The sequence below is a fragment of the Arvicola amphibius genome, chromosome 7 (genome assembly GCF_903992535.2).
Source record: "Arvicola amphibius chromosome 7, mArvAmp1.2, whole genome shotgun sequence".
Taxonomy (NCBI): Eukaryota; Metazoa; Chordata; class Mammalia; order Rodentia; family Cricetidae; genus Arvicola; species Arvicola amphibius.
The window spans coordinates 100,294,376-100,321,166 of record NC_052053.1 but is presented as its reverse complement, the minus strand read 5'-3'; the positions used below and the strand labels follow the sequence as shown (position 1 = coordinate 100,321,166).

The 26,791-nt window shown below is 35.2% G+C and overlaps 1 protein-coding gene across 1 annotated transcript in view; it reads left to right on the top strand.

Moving 5' to 3' along the window:
• The window catches only part of Gphn (gephyrin), a 355,924-nt gene that overhangs the window by 154,594 nt on the left and 174,539 nt on the right, over positions 1-26,791 (top strand). Inside the window, 4 exon segments of the mRNA XM_038336955.1 lie at positions 6,825-6,891; positions 11,022-11,294; positions 13,009-13,116; positions 22,879-23,013. Of these exon segments, the coding sequence (XP_038192883.1) occupies positions 6,825-6,891; positions 11,022-11,294; positions 13,009-13,116; positions 22,879-23,013 (583 nt within the window).

Below are 26,791 nucleotides of genomic sequence, written 5' to 3'. Positions count from 1 at the left end.
CAGAAGATGGCTGGTATAGGGTCCATATTCTCTATTACCTGGAGTACTTGCTAGTGTTACCTGCATAGGTTCTGGGAAGTTTCCACATTGCCCCCAAATGCCCATCTATTCCAGATGTCTCTCCCCATTCTCTCTCTCCATCTTTCCCTCCCCAACCTGAAACCGCCTGTTCCCATCTCTACCTGTTCCCAGTCCACCTACAAAATCTATTCTATTTCCCCTTCCTAGAGGAATCCATGGTTCCCTGCCTAAACCCCTCCTGATTATATAACTTATCTGGATCTGTGGATTGTAGTGTGAGTATCCTTTACTTAGCAGCTAATATCTACTTATAAGTGAGTGCATAACATGTTTGTTTTCTGGGTCTGGGTTGCGTTGCTCAGGATATTTTTTTCTAGTTCTATCTATTTGCCTGCAAATTTCTGGTGTGATTTTTTTAAACAACTGAGTAATACTCCATTCATTGTATAAATATACCACATTTTCTTTATTACATTCTTAGGTTGAGGACATCTAGGTTGTTTACAGTTTCAAGCTATTGTGAATAAACCCACTATGAACATAGTTGGGTAAGTTTCCTTGTGGTAGAATGGGGCATCTTTTGGATATATGCCCAAGAGTAGTAGTCAGAGGCTGCTTGTTTGTTTCCCAGCACCCCAGACCTGAAATAATCACACAGAAACTGTATTATTACAACACTGCTTGGCCTGTTAGCTTCTTATTAGCTAGCTCTTATATCTTAAATTAACCCATTTCTATTCATTTGTGTCTCGCCACGTGGTTGTGGCCTACCAGTAAGGTTCCATCCAGCGTTTGGTGTCTGTCTCCTGCAGTGGCTACATGGCTTCTCTTTGACTCTGACTACTCTCTCCTCCTCTATCTGTTTAGAATTCCCACCTTACACTATACTATGTTGCAATAATAAATAATTCAGATTCTTTATTTTAACCAATGGTATTCACAGGATACAGAGAGGAATCCCACATCAGTAGTATAGCTGGATCTTGAGGTAGATAGGTTCCCAATTTTCTGAGGAACAACCATGTTCATTTTCATAATGACAGTACGAGTTTGCACTCCTATCAGCAATGGAGGAATGTTTCCCTTGTTTGATGGGCTCATTTGTGTTGTTGATCTTAGCCATTCTGACAGGTGTAAGATAGAATTTCAAAGTAGTTTTGATTTGTATTCCCCTGATGGCTAAGGATGTTGAACATTTCTTTAAGTGTTTCTCATCCATTTTAGACTCTTCTAATAATAATTCTTAGTTTAGTCCATATTCCATTTTTAAATTGGATTATTTGGTTTGTTGATGTCTAATTTCTTGAGTTGCTTATATATATATTGGATTTAGCCCTATGTTGGATATAGAGTTGGTGAAAATCTTTTTCCATTTTGTAGGCTACTGTTTTGTCCTATTGATGCTGTCGTTTGCCTTACAGAAGCTTTTTAGTTTCATTTATTAATTGTTGATCTTAGTGCCTGTGCTATTGGAGTTTTGTTTAGGAAACTGTCTCTCTCAAATTTAAGAAAGTGAAAACAGGATAGAAATCAAAGTTGACTATCTAGAGGGAAAATAAAGGATACTGATTAGATACTGGAAAATAAACATCAGAATGTAAACAAAAAATATCAAATCAATTTATGTCTAATATATTATATGGGACTTACTTTTCTTTATATTATAAACCTACTTTAAGTTCATTTTAAAGTATTCTTGAAATGGTAGTGCTTGGTAATACTGAAAAGAATCCATTATTGGTCCCCAACTCCTTAAGAATGCATTCTAGTCCTGTATAGTGGTTTTGTGCCTTCCATTGTGTAATGCCAGTGTACTTTTTTTCAGAGAAGGTGGGTCAAGTACTTATTTGGTTAATGTTTAACTAAGTACTTGATTATTATATTCAGCAGTTATCTTGCTCCTTTTAAAACTTAATTTTGAAGCCAAGTCTCTCTCAGCTTCAGCTAATAATTACCTGGGACTATGGAAGTCTTTGTCACCTTCTAAGGTTTTATTTAAAATAATCAGTTCATGAGGTTTTATCCCAATAGTGTACTATGGATGGAAAAGATCTGCTAGCAATCTTTGGAAGTCATTAAGAGTCTGTACTCGATCTCTCCTAATTCACACCTTTTGAAGTCTTATTTTTTATAAACCTGTCTTATAGTCTAAATATTTAATAAAATATCCTTCTTGTATTTTTCAGAAGCAATTTGTAAAGTCCAACAAGGCAAAATTTTCTTTGTTTCTTCAAACATCCTTTGTAATATTTTTACATTTTAGTCAGATAGCAAGATGTTGTCCATGTAATGGTAAACTATAGAGTCAGGAATTTGCTTCCATATCATTTCCAATGGTTAACTTACAAAATATCGGCACAGGGTTGGGCTACTTAAAATTTCTTGTGGGAGGACCTTCCATTGATAGCTCTTAGCAGACTGAGAATTATTATATGTAGGCACTGTGAATGCCAATTTTTCTCTGTTTTTCTTGTAAAGGTATAATGAAGAAACAATCTTTTAAACTGTAAAAGGCTATCTTTGGACAGTAGAGAAGCAAAGGAATACCATACTGTAGAGAATCCATTGACTGAATCACCTTCTTCATAGCTCTTAGATCTGTTACCATTCTCCATTTTCCAGATTTCTTTTTAACAAAAAATACAGGAGAATTCCAAGAGGTGTTTGATTCTTCAATATGCTGAGCATTTAGTTGCTCCTGAGCAGCTGTTCTAAAGCCTACAGTTTCTCTATTGTTAAAGGCCATTGCTTAACCCATACAGGTTTGTCTGTCAGCCATTTTAAAGGTAGGGTTGTTAGTGCCTTTGAAATATCAGCCACTGTTGTGCCCTGTTCTTCTTCAGCCTGAATGATCAGTGACTGTTCTGCATAAAACCATCTATTATTTTTTCCAGAAACATACGTTAATTTATGGTTTGTTTCTAAGATTAGGAGAATGTTAATCTGAGTATTTAATTCCTATAGCAAATCACGTCCCTACAAATTCATTGCTCTCTTAGCCACATATGGTTTTAATATTCCTCTCTGTCTCCTTCTCGAAGAATTTGATCTTCAGAGATATCTCTACCTCTAGCTTTACTTTGTTGCTGCCTGGACTTCAAGACAACTACCTAGTTTGGTAGCACCCTGAACGGGGGCTTAAGGGAGAGCCTGCAAACAAAGGGAGGGAGGGAAGGAGAGAGAGAGAGAGAGAGAGAGAGAGAGAGAGAGAGAGAGAGAGAGAGAGAGAGAGAGAGAGAGAGAGAGAGAGAGAGAATTGTCTGAAAAAACACAGGGGATTGTTGGGGGGGGGGGGGCGCACTGGCCAGTCTAGTGCCAGTGAGTCCTGTGGTGTTTGGAGCCCTGGTGCTTCTGGAGTTCAGTGTTATCTGGAGACTGTTTTAGGGAGGCCACGACAAAAAAATCCCCAACTTACCCAGATGAAGAAGGATGCTTAAAAGAAATACCACACTAGCTCAGAATTGAGAAATAGATGGTTATTTATTTAGGGGTAAATTCACAAATCAGAATCATCTGCTAGAACAGAGCTCAGAAACTGAAATCCACAACCGGAACAGAGAGGCTGGAAAAAGAGGCCAGAAGCATCCTCTACATCAGCATATAGAGTATAAGAGGCCACACCCCAGTGGGCAGGTAAACCACTGGCTTTAAGACTTCCTACAGCACCCAGGGGCTTGTGGGGGAAAGAAAAGAAAACCTTGTCAGGTGGAGCCAGAGCCCCATGTACAACTCTGGCTTATGCTGGTGGCTTTTTTTGTGAATTTGTATCGCAAATGTTGGGCTTCAAATGTAGTACGATTAATAGAAACCCAGAGACAAATACTGGGATATAGTGCTTGAGTTGTGGGGACCCCAAGAAGACCATCAGAGACACAGACTCACCGAAATGCAAAAGCAAGGTTTAATTCTGCAAATTGCTATAGGGATCTTGGCTTGCACAGCAACACAGCGGGGTGCCAGCGGAGGTGTCCTACCGTTCTTAGACAGGGTTTATAAAGGCAAAAATAAAAAAATCACAAATCTATTGTTATGGGCATAAGGGATACATACAGCTTATGATTGGCTCTCTGATTGGCTCCAGTCTAGGGGATTTTCCACTCTGCTGATATCAACCTCCAGCAGCTGGGCTCCATTCTTGGGAACTTTCCTCTCTGCTGATAGCCACCTTCAGCAGCTGGGCTCCAGTCTAGAGAACTTCCCGCTCTGCTGATAGCCACCTTGGGTCCTAGCACCAAATAGAGTTGTTTTTGGCCCTTCAGGGGTTTAACCTGAAGATCAGAAAAGCAAAGCAGCTAAGACACTAGAGAGCTCTTACCTTTTTGAAATCTTCAGGGTGCCAGGGAGTGAGCACCTATCTCTTCCCATCTTACATTCTCTCTAGTTTCAAAATTAAAGGTGTGCACTACCACTGGCCAGCCTCTATGGCTAACTAGTGTGACTGCTGGAATTGAAGCTTTGTGCCTCCACTGCCTGGCCTGTATGGCTGACTAGTGTGGCTGCTTTGCCCTCTGATCTTCAAGCAAGCTTTATTTATTAAAATGCAAATGAAATAACACTACAGTTTCCCACTTAAACACCTAAACTCCTGGTTTTCCTTGCCTCTTCCCCAAACCCTTTTTATCTGTTGAAGTATATTCTTTGTTAAAAACCACTCAAGTCTGTTTCTTCTGTAAAGTTTTTTACTTATGCCCTCACTTAGAGATGTAATGATCTTATTTTATACTTTTGAGGTCAGGCCCACCTTGAACTCAAAGAGATACCCCTGGCCTCTGCCTCCCACTGCTGGGGTTAAAGGTGTTTGCTACCTCACTATCTCACCCAGCAGCAATAGGGTCTTAAGGAAGGATTTCTTTTTTCCTCTAAAGAGTTTATCCTCTAGTAAGTTATATATGCTCCATTTAAAGACCATACATCCCAAACTATGGTCTTGAAGAGTTGTGTTTTGTTTTTAAAGGGACACAAAGTTGGGTGAGGAAATAGGTTTTTGAAGTGTTGAGATGTCGTATGATCAAAGTATATTGTAAGAAATCTCAAAGAACTAATACAAAGATTAGGAAATACAGTTTTTAGTTAAAGAATGTATTCCAAATGTAGATAGCTAAATGATAATTAATAAACATTTTCAAATGTGTGGAAGGCTTTATGTAAATGCTAATAAATTTTCTCATCCAGATTCTAAGACAAGAAAAATAAAATATATGACAGTTGTAGATTATTCTTTAAAAAATCAGTGTCTAAAATAGTCTTACATGACAAAAACTCTTATTTATAAATGATTTAAAGTATGATAATATCATTTTCAAAGATAAAATTAAAATGTGACCATAGCAAAATGCAGCTAGATGGTGAATTACTTTTAATTTCATTTTACATTCCTACCACAGTTTTCCTTCCTACCACTCCTCTCGCCCCACCAGCCCACTTCCCATCCACTCCCCCCGACAGGCAGGGGCTCTAGTCGGGTATCAACAAAGTCTGGCACATTAAATTTGCAAGGGAGGTCAAGATCATGATGGAGAAATTTACAAATACAGCTGAACTAAGCTTGTGGAAAATCATGAACTCTACACCAACAACTGTGGAGGCTCCATGGGACCTAACTAATTATGTGGGAGACAGTGGTCAAACTTGGACTATCTGAGAAGCCCCTGAGAGTAGGAACGGGATCCTGGTGCATGAGCTAGCTTGTAGGAGCCCATTCCCTACAATGGGATGCTATGCCCAACCTTAATGCAGGGGGGAGGGGCTTGTTTCTGCCCCAACTTAATTCTAATTCTGACTTAGGGGAAGCTGGGAGGACCTTGGACTTAACATAGTGAAGGGAACCCTGATGGCTCTTTGGCTTGGAGAGGGAGGGAGTAGGGAAGTGGGTGGAAGGGAGGGGAGGGAAGGAGGAGGAGGAGGAGGGGAGGAGATGGAAATTTTTAATAAAAAAAAATGAGAAAAAAATTAAAAACCTAAAAAAATAAAAAAAATTAAATATACTCCATAAATACATGAAATTGTCAGAGAACAATTTTAAAGAAAACTTCAAAAGGAGAAAGATAACTCAGACCTTCCATTCTTCACTCAGTTTTCCAGTACCTTCTACTTTTATGTATTGTTTCTAGCAAGACAATTTAAACTTGAAATTGAAGTTCAGTGAAAACAGGGATTATGAACTTGAAGAAGAGTGTGGAGGTTATCTGGGGGAAGGGCAAAAAGGAAGAAAGAGGAGGGAGAGGTATTTAATTAAATTATAATATCAAAAATACATTTTTAAAAAAAAATTTACAAGGTTCTCCCAAAGACTTTCTTTGTTAAAGTCCTGTAACTATCAATGATTCTATTTATGACTAAGCCCTGTTGCCTTTTCCCCCACAGCAATACATATGTGAAAATCTGTTTTACTTCACTTTCTACACTTGTTGAAAAGTTAAAGCACAAATCTAAACCTCACTCAGCTCTTGAATGCCAATGTAGACTTTTTAACATCACTATTACTATATTAGACATTTTAATGCAGTTTGTCCTTCAACAATGCAATTTGAAAAGCTAAACTTAAACAAAAAGGCAGTATTGTTAGGGTCACATTTCTTTAAAATAGCTAGTTTATTCTGATTTCATGTTCAGTTCTTTTTTTAATCCACTGTACTAACCACTATTATAAAAATACTGCTCAGAATGTCCAATTTGTATAACAATTGATAATCTACTGTAACATTTTTTCCTATAATACATGTTCTCATATAAAGCAATATGATTGGCTTTTGTTGAATATTTGTTGCAATTAATTATTCAATCCCCTTTCTTTTTCTTTTCAGACCAGTGTGTGGAATAAGGGGGAAAACTCTGATAATTAACCTACCTGGTAGCAAGAAAGGATCTCAGGTAAGCATTCTTTATATTATATGGTTTAATAAATGTACTTTTAACCAACCAACTCTGAGAATAGACAACCATCAAGCTGTACACAGCAAAATAGCTGCTCACTGCTGACACTAATCAAGAGATTCCCAAAAAGCACCCTCAAATTATATATTTTATTGGGAAGTACCAGAGAACTCACTGAACACTTCATATACTTACAGTTATTGTTTATAGAAGGAAAGGATACAAATTAAAATGAGCCAAGAGAAGTGCATCAGAGTTTAGTAAACATACCTGATGCAGAGCTTCCATTGTCCTCTTCCTGTGTATTCATGAATCTGTTACTTTCCTGGGACTGCGACGATCTACATGGAAAATTGCCAATCAGAACCTCATTTGAGCTGTTGTGTTTGTTGTTTTCCTATTTGTTCATTCTAGCTCATCATATAGTGTCCACATGGCTGAATTTTAGTCCTTATCCCTTTAGTTTTCAACATCTTTCATAGGCAAAGCAATATCAAAGTAGGTCCAAACATGCATTGTAATTTACATTGTTAGGAGATCTCGTTGCCCAAATAGTCTGACAAAAAAGAATACTCTGTCATTGCAGTCTTATATCCTAGAAGTCTCCTTTCTAGTAGCTAAAGGCAAGGCTAGACTCTTTCTGTATGATAATTAATTCTGCACTATGGAAGGATATGCTCTGACTTTTGTCTAAGGCTTTTTACCAATTAACATTGCTCATAATTGTATTCACTTTATCATTTCTGTCACTGAACACATCAGTATTATCAGTGAGAATATGCCTGATTTGCAAGCAGCAACATGAAATATGGTTAGATCTAGAGAATTGAGTAATCTACCTTTAAACACATTATGTGTATTTTCATATTTTAATTGTAATTTACTTATTTTCCTCCTTGATCTCTTCTTTGTACAATGTGATACATTCATACAGCACTGTATAACAGAAATGAGATGAAACAACTTCCAGTTGTTTGCTGGCCAATCATTTTTTCTGTTGGTATTCACTTTAAGATGGATTTTAATTCACTTTCCAAATATATTTGACCAAGAATATCAATACTCCTGTAGTAAAAACAATCCAATATTGCAGCTTATCTGTTGGAGGAGGGGCCACTTGTTCTTTCCTGGCACCTAGCTAATTTAGACCCAAAATAATCACACAGAAACTATATTAATAAAACACTGCTTGGCCCATTAACTCTAGCTTCTTATTGGCTAACTTTTACATGTTAATTTAAGCCATTTCTATTAATCTGTGTGTCGCCACGTAGCAGTGGCTTACTGGCAAAGTTTCGGCATATCTGACTCTGGCCACAGCTCCATGGCATCTCCCTCTCCGCCTTCCTTTTCTCAGCATTACGTCCAGTTTTCCCCGCCTAGCTCTGTTCCCCTATAACTCTGCTATAGGCCCAAAGCAGTTCCTTTATTCATTATTCAATAAAAGAAACACATAGACAGAAGGACATCCCACACCACATATCTAATGTAGGCGTAGTACAACTAAAAAAAGTAAAGTTCAAGGACAGTGAATTAAAACAAAGTCAGACATTCATTATGCTTGCGTTATGAAGCATTACCTACTTGTTTTGAGTGTGTTACATCTTTGAAGACAAAGTTTAATCACTATGCTGATTCACATTACCATTAGTAGTTTTGGGCTAACCTTTTATTTTGCAGCAGGGCATTGTCATCTTCAAAATTCATGTTCAAGACCACACAATCACTTAAAAAAAGTTTTCAGGTCGTTTTGGCTTTGTATTTAGCTACATATATAGCTATCATATAGCTGTCCTCAACCACATAGAGCTTGCAGGCCATAGGTTAGTTGCTTCATAGCACCTCCCACTCAGTCCATTCCTATTCATATGATATGGTCACATAGATAAAGAGCTAGTGGACTGTCCTTCCAATTAGGCAATACAGTATTATTCTCTGTCAAATCTAACTCATCCAGATGTGGTAAGGGCAAAAGCAAACATCAAGAATTCTGACAAAAAAATTAAACATATATTTAACATCTTCTTGCTTAGAAATCATCCCCTATTATGCCACCCACAGTTGTATTATTACTGTGACCACTGTTTAGGTGTCATGGGGGAAAGGGTACATTTGTAAGGAAGAATATTTACATGTGGGTGTCTTTGTCCAAGTGCCCCTTTCCTAAAAAAGTGAAGAAACCCAACTATTAGAAACCTTCCTTGTTCACCTACCATCCTATATTGAATGTGATGAGATACTCATCACCGCCCCCCAACTAGTGGGAAAACAAAAATTTGAAGTGCCCATTTCATTTTCCAAAAATGAAAATGCTAACACCTATTTGTATCCTCATGAGTTACTAGCATCAATTTTATTTTGATAGTTATATATAGAACTTTTTCCCTCCTCAGAATATTTCCCATGCCTTCCTATGGTTTCTGACTTATTTGTTGGCAGATAGAACAGTATTGTTGACATTTTATGTCTCAGAGGGTGCAAGACAAATGAATCTTCACTTGGCACATCTTGCTTTGCTGTAGCTATGTAGTGTCCACTTACCTCTTGGACCCATGTAACCAATTTGAGCATCCAATTGGATGTGATTTCAGGCAATTTCTAATCCTGGGAGGAAGTTCTTTGGATGGACAGTGACATATTTTACTTTAATACACGCCCTTAAATTCCCAGAATGACTTCAAAACACCCCTCGCATTTGTTTCTTCGATAGATCAGTTTTTCATAGCTTTTCCCTGAACATATAACCATACCACATTGAGCACTGCTCCTGAGTTAGAAAAATAAATATGTAAGTATAGCTGAGAGATAGTATAGAAGTTTAAGTTATGCTAACAAATCACAGGCCCTAGGAACATCATATATTTCAAACATATGAATTATTTGTTTTCATCTTCTTCAGCCACCAGCAAAGTTGAAGCATTCCAAAAAAAAGCTTCACTAGTGACAACTTAAACTTGATGTGATTTCTAAAACTACATAGTAATTCACTAGGATTCACAGAACTCACTTAAGGGTCTTAAATTTATTGTTTACACAGGAAGGTGATGTGGATTAAAATTAAGAAGGGAAAAGTGCATAGGGCAAAAAATAGAGGTACCTAACCAACAAAGAGCTTTCCTTTTTTATTCTCCCTTGGGACCATGCATGTGTTACCATCCTTTCCTAGACACATGACAGTATACATTCAGAACATTGCCAATGAGGTGTCCCAACCTGAGCCTTTGGAATGCATAGTTTTCAGGTTAACTAGTAGTCAAAGATCCCAGGAAATAAAGACATTCAAGCCTGACATTCTCATGTCTGGACATAGCCTCCTGGAAGCTGAAGGAAAATACCAAACCTCTGTTTTGTCAAGATTACATTCTTTAATATACTGTTTAAACAGTAAGCAATGGAGACCTATAAAGAGAGTGAAAAATTAGGCATTTTTCAAGTATGCCGTTAATGTCCCATTCTTGTTTTAAGATATTTCTTTACCTTTCATACTTTATTAAGGTATTGCTTTAATGTGAAAGAGAAAGACTTCCATCTATTCCTCAGACAGAATTAACTTTGTATTCTAATTATAAGTCCTTGCCTGTTGTCTTTTGGGGATGCATTATAGATATTAATGGCATGTAAAGAAAATATTAGATTGAATTCTATTCACAACTTTTACAATTTTATTTTTATTTTTTGCTTATTCAATGGTGCTTTTGTCATATCTATACTGGTATATATTATGATAGTAGAACTTCCAATCTGAACAATAACAACAAAAAAAATTCGTCCTTAAGGTGACTTGTTAGACCCAAGTCTTGCACTAGCAAGCAGTTTGAAAATTCTCTTGCCTTTCATATCTTTTATATATAAAGCATATATAAATACATAGTTGTATCAAAACTGTACTTTAAAAGCATAGTATGCATTCATGTAAGGATTCATTTAACGGCCATAACCTCTAACATATGGAAAGTGTTATGTGATGTGATTGCTTCATATTTTACATTAAAAAGATGTGTCAAATATGACTCATTCTTGATATGGATAGAAATACAAGTCCAAAATTATAATCAATTTGATTGCTACCATTTTATTTGTCTATTAAAAAGCCTGACTTTTATTTCTTGTTTTGTCTTTGTGGGCAGGAATGCTTTCAGTTCATACTGCCAGCTCTACCTCATGCCATTGACCTTTTACGTGATGCCATTGTAAAAGTAAAGGAAGTGCATGATGAACTTGAAGACCTACCTTCCCCACCACCTCCTCTTTCTCCACCTCCTACAACTAGCCCCCATAAACAGACAGAAGACAAAGGGGTTCAGTGTGAAGAAGAGGAAGAAGAAAAGAAAGACAGTGGTGTAGCTTCAACAGAAGATAGTTCCTCGTCACATATAACCGCAGCAGCCATTGCTGCAAAGGTAGGTCTGCTGAGAGAGACAGAGTTCTGAAATACCCATGGGGAAACTACTGATTTCATCCCTCTTTTCATTTCATCCTTCCATAAGTTTAATGTTTTTGAGAGCATCCTAAAAATGGAGCTGGAATATCCATTAAATTTTGTCAATGTGTTCTCTGTCCTGGTACAGATTCTGTGTAAGCACTGAAGTTAGTTTGTGTTCTAAGGCACTAATGATATGCCAGTTACCTAATGAAGTTATAGCTATAGTGATAACAATAAGCAATGTGATATTTAAGGAACTCTTTAAAGTTACCATTTTATTAAATATGCAATGATTATGTACTTAGGACATCAAAATTCCACATATTTTTAAAGAAACAGAAAACAAAGTTAAAAGACCTCAAATGACTCTTGAAATTAGTTGGAAAAGAGTATTTTAAAAATTTTGCCTGGTATGGAGGTATAGGAAACCTCCACTATTCCAGGGTCAAGAAGATCACATTACCACAAAATAAATTTTAAAGACAAGTCTTTGAAGAGGCTTTTGAATTTTCCCCAATTACATATTTATTCAATTATTGTCAAACACAATTTATCTTAGTGGTATAGAGAAGAAATTAATAATATATTCTCCTTTTAACCTAATAAAGTAATTGAAATATTAGAATAATACAAAAGTTTACAGATTTTATTCATCAGGGTCTAGAAATCAATGTAATACTATGAGCTGAGTAAATTTGAATGAACTTAATACTACGTGTTCAGCATAATTAACATAATTTATATTATTATTCATGCCTAGCTTTTTTCAGCTGCTTTGTTTTAATTTCTTTAGAAAGCAGTATATCACTTTTAGTAATAATAATCATTCATTGGTTAATATTATACAGATTAAAAATTTAATTACTATAGTAAATAATTTGAAGATCACATAGATATTTTGACTCTGGCCATAGGAAAAAAATTGTTTTAATTTTTAAAAAGTATTTGTTCTTGTTTTAAAGAAACAATGTAAGAGAATGATTACTTTGTTATTGTTTTGCTAGCATTTAGGGTATTACAGGTTTTCTATAGTTCTGAACAATAATCAGGAGTTATAGTGTTGTGGGAACTTTGGTAAAGTCGAGGTCTGAAAATATTTAATAAAATCATCTTTTTCAGCCTTACATATTTTCTTGGTACTACTTTATAGATCTATTAGTAAATGCTGCCAATAGCAGTTTTCTAGGCTATTAGGACTTTAAATATGGCTTAGTTCTGAATTATTTATTAAAAATAAACAGATTAAAATCACATAGAAATCCTTCTCATGTCCATAGATAATTAGTATGCAGTTCCTGCATTGAACACTTCTAGATTCTGTCTGTAGACCCTTCAATAATCCATTAAATTTTAACCATACTATTAAGAATAAAGTTGGATTTTTTAGTTGAACCAATTATTAGAATAGGTTCATTTTAAAAATATTGAATTTTCTTTCTTTTTACTTTTAATTAAAAGGATAAGCCCTTTTAATTGTTGTTAATTAATTGATGTTCTTTTACAACATCAATTTTGTTTATAAAGTAAAATATTACATACAAAATCAAAGCTGATGTTGTCACTTTGAATTTTAAAAAATTTGGCATTTCATTGTTCCATTTGTGTTCACTTTTTTCTTTTAGTCATTTTGCTTATGTAATTTCATGCTTTTTCTCTCACTGTATTCATAATTGTTATATGTTATACATTAGAAGCATCCATTGTACACCAATCCTGCTGTTTTCATGGCACATCATGGACAGCCCATCCCTGGTATCATCAGTTATTCCTATGATGCAACAGGCAGTACAGATAAACGGGTAAGACAATGAGCCTTGAATAATAATTTTGTAAATATTTATCATACTTCCTTTATTTGGAGGTGGGCTATAACATGGAAGATGAGTTATTTTATTGTGAAAAATCTTCATGGTTACTAAGCATACCACATTAAGGAATTTAATATATTCTTTGTGCCTAAATTTCTCTGCAATCATTAAAACTCTATCATGTTTAACAGTGAACTTTCATCACATGACTTGCAAAAATTTCATTGCTCAAAAAGTCTGGGTTGTGTTTTGTTGTTGTTTGTTTTGCTGTTTTACTGGAATACTTTTAACTAAGTATTAGTTAATTAGATAGCATCATAGGAGGGTTACATTGTGTCTTAACACCTAGAAAGCTTAATCAAACTAATATTTAATTTGTGATAGCTTTTTATTTTCATGAACTTGCATCTCATTTTGTTTTCCTTCACTGTGTTCTCATTGCAACCACTGAGAGCTCAATCTGCAGCTTCCATGATAATTAATCTTTAGAAGCAGGTACCTAAGGATACATAACTACTTTTTTTACTCAAAAATAGCAAAGAAAATTGAACTTAAAATTAATATTCTTAAATACAAATCATTTAAAAACAATAATTGAGACCATGGGTAGAAAATTTTTAAAAATCTATTTCAATTCATTCTGGGCATCTGAAATAAAAGGGAGCAAAAACAGAAGACAAAAACTAATTCATCAAGTGAAATTTGACTTTATGTGCTTAGGAATTGCATATATGTATTTAATTGTCTTTTGGAAGATAACACTATCAGATGTATAATTTAAGACTTTCATTTCATAATGCATATTTGGTTGGAAATAAAATTGGGTTAGTCAAAAGACACATAGCAAGTTTAAATTGTAATTAGTATAAATATTAGTGAATGTTTTTTAGCTATGCCAAATTTGAAGGGTTTTTTGTATTCATATCTTATAATGTTATAATTACCATTATAGAAAAAATCTGAGCTTTTAAAATAAATTCATTGCAAGATCCTTCATTCATAAACAAGATTATACGTTACCATAGTCTGATAATATCAGATTAGATCCTCAAAAATGATTTGAGGACTGTAGAAATGGATAAGCTGTAACGGGCATGTTCCAGAGGACATGAGTTTGATTCCCAACACCAATGTTAAGTAGCTCACAACAGCTCTTATTCCAGCTCCAGGTGGATCCAAGTCTTCCGGCCCCTGTGGGCACTTGAACTTATGTGCACGTATCTACAAAAAGATACAAACATACATGGAGTGAAAAATGATGAAAAGATAATAAAATGCAATATTTTAAGAATTATTTGAATAACATTATTTTTAGTGCTTGCAAGGATTTACTACCATCATTTCAGATGCATATGAAAGAAGGTAATTATCACATACGATAGCCATAAATTATAGTGACCTAATTTTCTAGAGGAGCTAATGTGAAAATAGCTCCAAAATGATATAAGTGGATGTCTTCATTGTAGGATGCAGGAACCTTATTTATTTAAAGATTTAATATTCCTTTGTAAGTTGTAGAAGTATTAATCATTTTGTCACTTTAACAGATATTTATTTTTAAGTTAAACTTTTTATTCCTTTTGGTAAAGAATGAGTCCTTTATCAAAGCATTTAATGCTTTTATTCTTTATACTGAGCCTCTGTAGGAAAGAGTGAAAAAAGAAGAAAGACTGTTGTCAATAAAGTACCTTTAATATTCTTGGTGCTTCTTAATGCAAATGCAAATAGATTCTTACAGGCCATATAGAATTTGAAACTATGCAGAGTTGCAGTTATTATTTCTACTCTACTTTCCCAAGTGATTTTGTTCTACTTAACTTCCAAAAGAGAAACTTGATCAATGAATGCACTGCCATTTCAGCAGTTACTGGTTATCTGATTGCTACTTGTTGCCAACAATATTTGACTAACTGCTGAGCAGGCATTTCCTACTTCCTCTTCCTAATACTACACTACATACATCTGCATCACATAGTTTGAGTAAGTTGGCTTAATATAACCACCATTTTAATTTCATTTAACCACAGTTATTACTTCTGGTAACATAATTCAAGCCCATCAGAACTTTAGTTCTCAGCTCCAACTTTATTTCAAGTACTGAGCCAAAAATTCTGTTTAAATATAAATTGGAAGAAAGAAATATGCATCCTAAGGAGTGCCATCTTGGGACTATGAAAACAAGTCCTGCCATATGAAATAAATTATTAAAAAAAGAAATTAAGAAATAAAGGTTTCAGGTTCTTAACACATTGTTTTTACCACTCCCTCAACTCATTCTTTTAAACTACAGCTACCTCTCAGTTTTATTAGGTAAGTTCTTTTTGTCTTAAAATTAATTGAAATAAAGGTGCTATCTCTAACCAAAATTTTTTTTCAACAGTATCCAGTAATGCATAGGCCTCATTAAGATAAGATTAAAAAATAATAAAAATAAAACAAAGATAAGATTAAATTATTCCTTTTATTTCTTAAAGCATATTAAGTATGGTTCCCTGAAGTTTCATACTTGGGTGAGAAACCTGATTCAAGAGGATAAAGTAATTTATACTAAATAAGGGAGGAACAAAAAGAACATAAATCTACTCTTCGATGTTTAACCCAGAGATGAAAAGTTGTGTTATGTATTGAAAAAATAACTGATAGGTTTTATACTCAAATGTATAAGGACAAGTAAACCTTGATTTTTAAGACAAAAAAAAGGAATGTTTCCTTAGAGATACATAGAGATTTCATTTCACTAATGAACATTAAATGTTTTGGAGAAGTTAGAACAATGGTGAGGCCTCTCAGCTCTCGTCTTGAATATCACGATACATGTACACAAAACTAAATACATGTGAAGGCTATCGAGAAAACTGGTGTTATGGGGAAATAACTTTTATATAATTTAGATAGAGTAGTATAAATTAAAGAAGAAGTATTTCTGTTGGAACTTAGGCTAGAAAGTAAAAAGTAAAAGTATGGTTTTTTATGTTTCATTAGTGTAGGGTACCTATATAAACTCTTAGGTTTAGAGACATTTTCAAGAATATAGATGATGTCCTTTGATAATATTCACCTCAACTACCTCTCTTATCCCACCCTTTGCTATCCTTTATTTCTTTTCCAACCCCTTTGAATCTACCTTTTACATTTATGTTTTAAATTTTACAAATGAGAAAAATCATGATGTTTCTTTTTTCCAGTCTTACTCAATTTGCTAAATACACTAATCTGCAGTTTCATCCATTTTCTTGCAAATCACTTAATTGGCTCTGTGTCTTATCAGCATATATGTTGTGTATGTCTGTATATATAAACCTCATTTGTCTGTACATCTACTGATGGGCACCCAGAAAGTGGTTCCTGTGGACACGGTCATGCCACAAATAGAAACAAGACTGTTTGCAATACAGATTATTTCTGATTCTTTTGTGTAATGAGCCAGAGTTATATAGCTTGATCATATGATAGTTCTATTTTTCGTTTTTGAGAAATTTTTGTGGTTATTTGGACTAATATATATTTCCAAGAGCAGTGTATAAGGGTTTATTTTATTCTTAATATCACATTCTTATGTGGTTTCTGTTAATTTTCTCTCTGATATCATTCTAAATGTAGTGGGGGTAAAATCTCAAGTTTTGTCTCTGATGTGTAAAGGTATTGAGCATATTTTCAAAATTTGTTGGTCCTCTGTACTCTTTATTTGGAAAGTTCATTTCTTTACTTTTTATTTGTTGCTTTAATGTTTTATTTTTTGTTCTGTATACTGTACATTAATTAATCCATTACCAAGTAAGTAGCTGGCAAACTTCGGTTCTATAAGTTTTCTTTTCATTCTTATAATAGTCTTCAGTGCTATGAAACAGCTTTTTATTTGATGCAATCCCACTTGTTAATTATTGCTCTTATTTCCTGAATAGTCCTATTCAGAAAGCCATTCTCTATGTTTTTATATATATATATATATATATATATACATATATATATATATAAATAAAAAATTCTGCCTGCATATACATCTGCAGGCCATAAAAGGGCGCCAGGTCTCATTACAGATGGTTGTGAACCACCATGTGGGTGCTGGGAATTGAACTCAGGACCTCTGGAAGAAGAGCTTATATGCGCTTAACCACTGAGCCATCTCTCCAGCCCCCCATTCTCTATGTTTATATCTTGAAACTTTTTTCTAGTAATTCCACAGTGTCAGTTATTACCTTAAGATCTCCACACATCTTGTTTTGGTTTTTGTACAAGGTGAGACAGAAATCTAGTTTCACCTCATGTTTCTGGTCATCCTGCTTTACAACCACTATTACTTTTTAAAGAAAATGCCTTTTCTCCAGTGTGTTTTTGCCATCCTTGTGGAGAATCAGGTGGTTTTTGCTCTTCCTTTGGTCTGTGTTCTGTTTTTGAGAGAGTGTCATATTGTTTCATGACTATGGCTTTATAATAATGAGTCAAATATTTTGATGCTTTTACAAAAACATTGCAAGGTTTGTTCAGAGTTGCTTTAAGTATTCTGAGTATTTTGTGTTTCTATCTAAATTTCTGAATTTTTTTTCAATTTCCAGGAAGAATGTTATAAGAATTTTGAAGGAGATTTTACTTAATTTCGCTTTTAGTAATATAACCACTTTAAAATTAATTCCACTGGGCCATATACATGGGAGATCTTAGAATTAATTCCATCAGTCTATATACGTAGTGGATCTTTAAATTACTTTGCAGAAGTCTTTCATATCTTGAGTTAGATTGATGCCTGATTTGTTCATTTGATCTCTTCCTTTTATCTGATGCTTTTGTTGTTTGCAGCTGTTAAGAACATGGTTGTCTTGGCTTCTCTGTTGCTGTGCAGGCAACTACTTGATTCATATGTTGATCCTACAGCTTTCCGCTTTTCTGCTTTGCCAAATGCAGGAGGAGAGGAATAAATCCTGTTTCACATCCAGATGCATTCTATTAGTCTGTGTCTTTTTATTATGGAATTGAGTGTGATGATGTTGAGAGTCCTGTTATTTTGTTATTATTGTATGGGGCTCCCTTCCATCTCTGAATTTACTGGCCTGGGATTATCTGTTCATTGTGTTTTCAAAGGCATGGTTAATGTTTTCAGGTTGGAGTTTTCTAACACTGTTTTAGAAATGGAGTGGTAGATACTGCTCAGTTTTTGTTTTATTTTAGAACATTTTAAACTATTGTTGATAGTTTTATTAGGTTGGAATGTCTGGGCTAGAATCTGTGATCTGTGAGTTTGAACACTATCCAGCCCTTTCTAGTTTTCAGATTCTCCATGAAGAAATCAGATGGTATCCTGTTGTATCTGCCTTTATGTTCCTTGATCTTTTGGCCTTTTCTTCCTTTTAGCCTTTACTATTCTTTCTTTGTTCTGGTGGTGGTGGGGGAGTGGGGATTTGTTTTCTGGTCCTGTTTATTTGGTGCTCTGTGTGTTTCTTGTATCTTAATAGGCATCTCCTTTCATTAGGTTAGGAAAATTTTCTTATATAGTTTTTGTTGAAACTATTTCCTGTGCCTTTCTATTTTTATTATCCTTAGATTTGGTGTTTTCATGGTATCCCAGATTTCCTGGATGTGTTATGCCTGAATGTTTTTAGATTTAATGTTTTCTTTGACTGATGTATTTTGTTTCTTTTTTTTCCTTTTTTTTATTAAAAATTTCCATCTCCTCTCCTCCTCCTCCCCCTTCCCTCCCCTCCCTTCCACCCATACCCTCACTCCTCCCCTTTCCAAGCCAAAGAGCCATCAGGATTCCCTTCACTATGTTAAGTCCAAGGTCCTCCCAGCTCCCCCTAAGTCCAGGAAGGTGAGCAACCAAACTGACAAGGCTCACAGTGAGCCCGTCCATGCTGTAGAGTTCATGCTCATTGCCGTTGTCCTTGGTTTCTCAGTCCTCCACCATCAGCCACATTCAGAGAGTCCGGTTTGGTCCCCTGTTCCATCAGTCCCATTCCAACTGGACTTGGTGGTCTCCCGTTAGATCTGTCCCACCGTCTCAATGGGTAAATGCACTCCTCACGGTCCTGACTTCTTGCTCATGATCTCCCTCCTTTTGCTCCTCATCAGGACCTTGGGAGCTCAATCCGGTGCTTCTATGTGGGGCTCTGTCATTTTCTCCATCCAATGCCAGGTGAAGGTTCTATGGTGATATGCAAGATATTCATGAGTATGGCAATAGGATCTGGACATTTCTGGCACCCTCTCCTCAGCTGCCCAAGGAACTAGCTGGGGGCATCTTCCTGGACACCTGGGAACCCCTCTAGAGTCAAGTCTCTGCCAACCCTAGAATGGCTCCCTTAATTAAGATATATAATTCCTTGTTCCCATATCCACCCTTCCTATATCCCAACCATCCTATTCCCCCAAGCTCTTCCCACCCTCCACTTCACACTTTTCTCTCCCCACCCCCCATCCCCCCATCCCACCCCACCCTCAAGTTCCCATTTTTTGTCCGGCAATCTTGTCTACTTCCAATATCCAGGAGGATAACTATATGTTTTTCTTTGGATTCACCTTCTTATGTATCTTCTCTAGGATTTTTTTACGAATTATAGGCTCGATGTCCTTTATTTATGGCTAGAAACCAATTATGAGTGAGTACATCCCACGTTCATCTTTTTGGGCCTGGGTTACCTCACTCAGGATGGTGTTTTCTATTTCCATCCATTTGCATGCAAAATTCAAGATGTCATTGTTTTTTACCGCTAAGTAGTACTCTAATATGTATATATTCCACACTTTCTTCATCCATTCTTCCACTGAAGGGCATCTAGGTTGTTTCCAGGTTCTGGCTATTACAAATAATGCTGCTATAAACATAGTTGAACAAATGCTTTTGTAATATGATTGGGCATCTCTTGGGTAAATTCCCAACAGTGAGATTGCTGGGTCAACCTGTTAGAGGAGAAAGTGGGAAGTACTCTACAACATTTGGGCACAGGAGACCGCTTCCTACGTATAGCCCCAGCAGCACAGACATTAAGGGCAACATTGAATAAATGGGACCTCCTGAAGCTGAGCGGCTTCTGTAAAGCAAAGGACACTGTCACTAAGACAAAAAGGCAGCCTACTGACTGGGAAAAGATCTTCACCAACCCCGCAACAGACAAAGGTCTGATCTCTAAAATATATAAGGAACTCAAGAGACTAGACTTTAAAATGCTAATTAACCCAATTAAAAAATGGGGCACTGAACTGAACAGAGAATTCTCAACAGAAGAAGTTCAAATGGCCAAAAGACACTTAAGGGCATGCTCAACCTCCTTAGCAATCAGGGAAATGCAAATCAAAACAACATTGAAATACCGTCTAACACCTGTCAGAATGGCTAAAATCAAAAACACCAATGATAGCCTTTGCTGGAGTGGATGTGGAGTAAGGGGTACACTCATCCATTGCTGGTGGGAATGCAAACTTGTCCAACCGCTTTGGAATGCAGTGTGGAGGTTTCTCAGGAAATTTGTATTTTGTTTCTTATACCTTGTCTCCAGTTGCTGAGATTCTATCTTCCATGTCTTAGATTCTGTTGGTAAGGTGTACCTCTGAGTTTTTGTGTGACTTCATAAGTTTTTCTTATCCCTATTACTTAAGTTTATGATATCATTAGTGATTCTATTATTACCTTCTTAAACTGTTTTTATTATTTCATTACACTGTTTGTTTGTATTTTCATGGACTTCTCTAAGGGATTTATTTGTCTCTTCTTAAAGGTCCTTGACCATATTCATATTACCTAATTTGAAATCATTGTCTTATGTTTCAGCTATATTGAATATCTAAGGACTTATTGGAGTAGGGTCACTGGTTTCTTGTCAAAGCTCATTGCCTTATCTATTTGGTGCATTTTTGCCCTGGTGTCTAGCAATCTAGGATGTGATGATTAGGGTATTTCAAGATGTTAATATTTGCTTTTGTCTTTATTGAGTGGGTGTTTTGTTCTGAGGTTGCTGTTGTTTTCTCAGGATCTAACATGTGTATTCGTTGTGGGGTCCCTGGTATAGAGTGCATCTGCAAGTTGGTGGGTGGCAGAGGAATAGAGGTGTCCTAAGAGACAAGTCTGAGAGGGACTTTGGGAAAGAGCTAAGAAGTTCCTGTCTACACCAAGAGGCCAGATGCCCCAAGGAGTTAGCGGTGGAGAGGAGATGCTCCTAAGAATAGGTTGCAGTAGGACAAAGGATGTGTCTGAAGAGGCAGTGATGAAAGGACTAGGTAGATTCTCGACCAGTAACAAGAGTTAGAGTGAATGGTGTTGAGGTCGGAGGAAGGGTGCGAGCAAGCATGCTGCTGCTACATGAGTAAGATGGAGAGATCATAACGGAAGACAGGAAGAATAGCACATATTGCCTACCTGAGTCCTAGGCAGGTATAGCCACTGCATGTCCCTGAGAGAGAATGTTTCTAGGTATCAGCAGCTGACACAAGGAATGGGCTAAAAGGGAGAATTGAGTGGGTCTGTAGGAAAGAGCTAAGCTGGGTCCCCACTAAGAGGCAGGAGTGCCCAGGGAGCTGAGGTGTGGTGACAGGAAGGCCATCTGAAAGCCAACTGCTACTAAAGGGACCATACGAAGGGCAGGACGGATAGTGAAAATTGCCTACGTGACTCCCAGCCTGGTGGCCTCTCAAGATCCCAAGTAGAAATTATTTCTAGATATTTACAGCCTCAAGTTCCTATTCTTAAACTGGTAATCTGTCTCTAATACTCTAGCACAAAATAACTAAATTATTCAGTCTAAAGTAATAAATTTGATAACATAAATATATTTAAAATTATTTACATAATTTTTCATTCTGTTTTTAGAATAGTCTTATCTCTCTTCACTGTATTCATAGATATGACCTAATAACCAACATTTATTAAATATTTACTATTTCAAACTTCTAAACAATTTATGTATATTTTCTTGCTTAAACATCAAAATAATCCAAGAATCGAGATGCTATAATTATCCTCATTTTTTAGATAAATAAAATGTTGCTGGAAATAATCTATTCATCAGGGTCCTAGTAGAAGTGATAGAACACACTAAATAAGTAATTGAAATTTTTAATAAGGGCAGACATATTTGGAATGAATTTAGATAAATCAGGAAGGCATTGTGAATTTCTGTGGAATAAATAAGCAAAAAAAAAAAAACCTTACTCGTTCTAGTTTAATTTTGACAAAGGGATCCTGACAATTCCTGGAACTCTATTGCCATACAGAGAAAGAGCTTTATGTATTTGAGCAGATCTATGGTCTGTAGTTGAAAGATACATCTAATCTCTGATGAACTGAGAGGAATAAATACCAAACCTTATTCTCCTCTAATCCTTGTCCCTTGCCAGGCCCTGACATCTAGAAGAACCCAACTGGAAGTCAAAGAGCACAAAATAGCTAGTTGATAATGTCCAGAAAAGCCAGTTAGAAGCACAGAGGATGAAATGTTGGAAAATGAAATTTTAAAATATAGGAATATCTTGCTCAGGAATTCAACTATTAAATGACAAAGCCAGTTATTGAGTAACATATATTTTCTTCTAACCATAGTGCTGGACTACTTGTCACTAAAGTGTTCCATAATATATCATTTGTCAGAAAAAAATGTAAATCTATAAATATCTGAGTCAAATATTACATGTGCTTATATATAAGTGACACTAACTGTATGAGTACTCATCAGCAAAGAATGTCAAAAATCAAAAACAGGAAAGATGTGATTGCTAATGTTATATGCTGTGGCCTTTTCATAATGTTAAATTATAGTCATTCTTGTTTAGATTCCAGATTCCATCATTTCTCGTGGTGTTCAGGTGCTCCCACGAGACACAGCCTCCCTCAGCACTACTCCTTCAGAATCGCCCCGTGCTCAGGCTACATCCCGCCTCTCTACAGCTTCCTGCCCAACACCAAAAGTAAGTGCAGATCCTTGTATCTTGTCTTTCTCTAGTATAAGTTCTGAGAAAACCAACAAATACTCCCCTGCTTGTCAAGTTTGGATTGCATGCAAAATAGTAGTAAAAACAGATGGAATACATGATAGCTACCACCTATTGTTTCATAGATTATGTTATTAGGATAGTAGACATTTCATACAATATACCTGCTCCTACATCATGGGTAAAAATGCCATGTTCTATAATTTATGTTTCTTTGTGGTAGACCTATTATTTTTTTAGGAAACTTAGGAATGTGGGTATAAAATTAAATTATTCTGAGGATGAATGTATTTTTAGTCAATAATCAGCAATATTAACAAAATACTATGACAAATGGGATTTTTTTTCCTTTTAAACTTCAGGATTGCATACCTACCTTCTCTAATATCATTCTGAAAAATTTTTCAAACAGACTCGACTTGGAATGTTGCTGCCTATTATTTGGAAACAAACTAAATTTGTTAGAAAGAAAGTTTTAATGCCAACCTTTGGGAGGGGGATAGTTTCAAAGTTTTTATTTTTTACAATCTGTCTCTGAATTGTGGTGGAGACAAGATCAGACACTGTTAGACACATCATATTTTGTGTGTAAGGTAAAGTACTGAGCAAGCTTGAGTACTGTTACGTCAACCTCTGGAATATCTCCTCTGGAAAAATCACTCACCTGTTCCTTCAAGTTCCATTTGTGAAGAAACATAGTTATCAAATATTACTTTCTTATTTAATGAGATATTGTGTTAAATATCAAGCTATATACTAAATTTGTCCTAAGAATCTAACAGTCTTTCAATCTGGCCTTTTTCTCTATCACCAGATTTAAAAGCAAGTATAGCTTTCTCCCTCAATTATGACTTTTCTATCCGTTTTGTGAGTTATAATTTCATTTGACTAGACACTGTCTCTAAATTATTAATGTTATAGTGTGCTTTGTTTTAAAGTTTATGACAGATAATACTCTTAGGAAAATCTTTATGATGTTGCTGTTACATTTGTATATCATTGTATTTAGATAGGAGTCAAAATAAGTAACAAATAATGTTATCATTAAAAATTGAGGTTATAAATCTTCAAAGAAGGAAAAACTATAAATATTTTCATTATTATGCAAGTTTTCTTAATTTGGTGTTCAGCATCTGATTTCAAATATGTTGATTTTTTAAAGCATGTCTTCCCTACATCCATGCTATTCATCCCTGAGTTAAATTTCAAGACCATAGATAGACTTTGGCACTTAACTCTGTTCTGAATGAAGTATTTATCTTAATTCTGCATCATTAAATTTAGGACAGAAAGGAAGATGAAAAAAAGAATGTTTTTTTAAAGTTTCTAACTTAAGATAAAGGGTTGATGTCAGTTTAATAGTATTAGTATATAAAAGAAAAATAACTAACTTTCAAGGATTTTTTTAGGAACGATATTACATTTTGATTTGAACATGTTCAATAGGAGGTATTTGTGAAGTAAGCAAAGAGTGCTGTTTTGTGTAGAACTGAAGGTACATTTTTTTTTTTTTTTTTTTTTTTTTTTTTTTTTTTTTTTTTTTTTTTTTGGTTTTTCGAGACACAGTTTCTCTGTGGCTTTGGAGCCTGTCCTGGAACTAGCTCTTGTAGACCAGGCTGGCCTCGAACTCACAGAGATCCGTCTGCCTCTGCCTCCCGAGTGCTGGGATTAAAGGCGTGTGCTACCACCGCTCGGCTGAAGGTACATTTTTAAGCCATTCCTGTGTTTACTGCCTTTTGGTTGTAATGTTTTTAAAATAGTACATATTAGTAAACTCCATAGAAAACATTCATGTTTCAGATTAAGCATGAAATGTGTCATATATAGAAATATATGTGCAAACAAGGTTTCTTTGTATCAGAAATACCATGCAGTCTTGAATGATGAGCTTTAGAAAGAGCTCTTTACCCTGGCAGTAGATGTGGATTCCAGTGCTTGCTTTTCTCCTTAAAAGCCTCACTACATTAAACAAGATGCTTAATGTTTTCTGAGTCTTGTGTCTGTTTTGAGACTTGGTTTCCTAGTTGTACGAAAGGAATAATGAGCTAATAGACAGTATTTACTGCCTTTAAAAGCAAAAAAAGGCTACTACAAATTATAATAAAGTATAATTAAATGTTATGGTTCATCAACAGGGGTGCAAAATATTTGGAGAATTATCTTTTGATGCATTCAAATGATTGTGGAAACATGAATGAAAGATTTTGGATGTAACTCAATAGTAGAAGATTTGACTAAGATGTTCAAGACCTTGAGGTCCACCCCTATAACTGGATAAACAAAAAAGGCATGGTAGCACCCATTTGTAATCCATACTAAAGAGGATATGACAGGATGACTTTGAGTTCAAAACCAACCTAGGCTACATAGCAATACCATCTCAAAAATTTAAAAAAATAACAATAAATCAGACGGTTTTATACAGTTTTGGTTGCTTGTTTCTGCAAATTTTAATAGTGAAGAATATTTAAGATGACACACTGTCTATTTACATAATGAGGACTCATTTCTCTAGATAATGGCACTATCAAACATTTCACATTGTGTGTGTGTGTGTGTGTGTGTGTGTGTGTGTTGCACATTATATCTTTGATTTAGTTTTGATCCTTTAGGACCCTTCCATCTATAAGAAGGAGATCTCTGTGTAAACATACTTTTTTGGTTTTGTTATACTTGTTGTTCACTCTTCATGGTCCAATGATGACAGTCAAGTATTAATATATAACCATTGTCCATCAAATAATTCTCTCCAGTAAGCATTTATTTGATGGAATAATTTAATAATTTTTTCATCAGGGCAGTATTTTCTTTTGTATCAGATATTTTCTTATAATGAATTCTTACTGGAATGAATGCCACTCCTTTTGCTTTGTGGCAATGCAGAAAAATTTAAGAACAAATTTTTTCTTTTTTGTGTCTTTTATTATCCCTAAATAAAATAGTGCATATGTCAAAGAAATAAAAATGATAAATTGATTTTAAAGAAATGTATGCAGGGGGCTGGAGAGATGGCTCAGTGGTTAAGAGCACTGCCTGCTCTTCCAAAGGTCATGAGTTCAATTCCCGGCAACCACATGGTGGCTCACAACCATCTGTAATGAGGTCTGCTAACCTCTTCTGGTCTGCAGACACACACAGACAGAATATTGTATACATAATAAACAAATAAATAAATATAAAAAAAGAAATGTATGCAATGTATAGCAAGTTCTACCATGATGATGTTCTTCCAAAAAGGATTTGATAAAAGAATGTCTATAACAGAGACCTTCTCTTCTTAAATGAATATGATTTACAACTTAGCTCAGTGCTGATTTTCAGTTATGATGAGCAGCAAGAAACCAAAAGGGGGGAGGATGAAGTAGAAAATAATGACAAGACTAAAAGATAGGGAAAATCCAAAAATCAATGTATTCACAAGAGAATATTTTAAGGACTGATTATGTTATTTTTTTCTTATCCAAGTATCTGAATTTTAAATTACCTTGTAAAGTAGATTGTAGTAATGTATTCCCTTGTGCTATAAAATTTAGAAGATAATTTTATATATAGCTGAATAAAATTTATGAAGTTGTTTAAAAGAATATAATTGAAATATTTTCATGAAAGCCATATTACTTTACTATATTACTACCTATTCTTACATTCAAAAAAATGCAGAATTTTGACCTCTTTTAGGTTCATATTATTTGAACAAAATCATTTACACTAGTCAGGCTAGAGAGATTGCTCATTGGGTAAAGTGCTTTTCTTG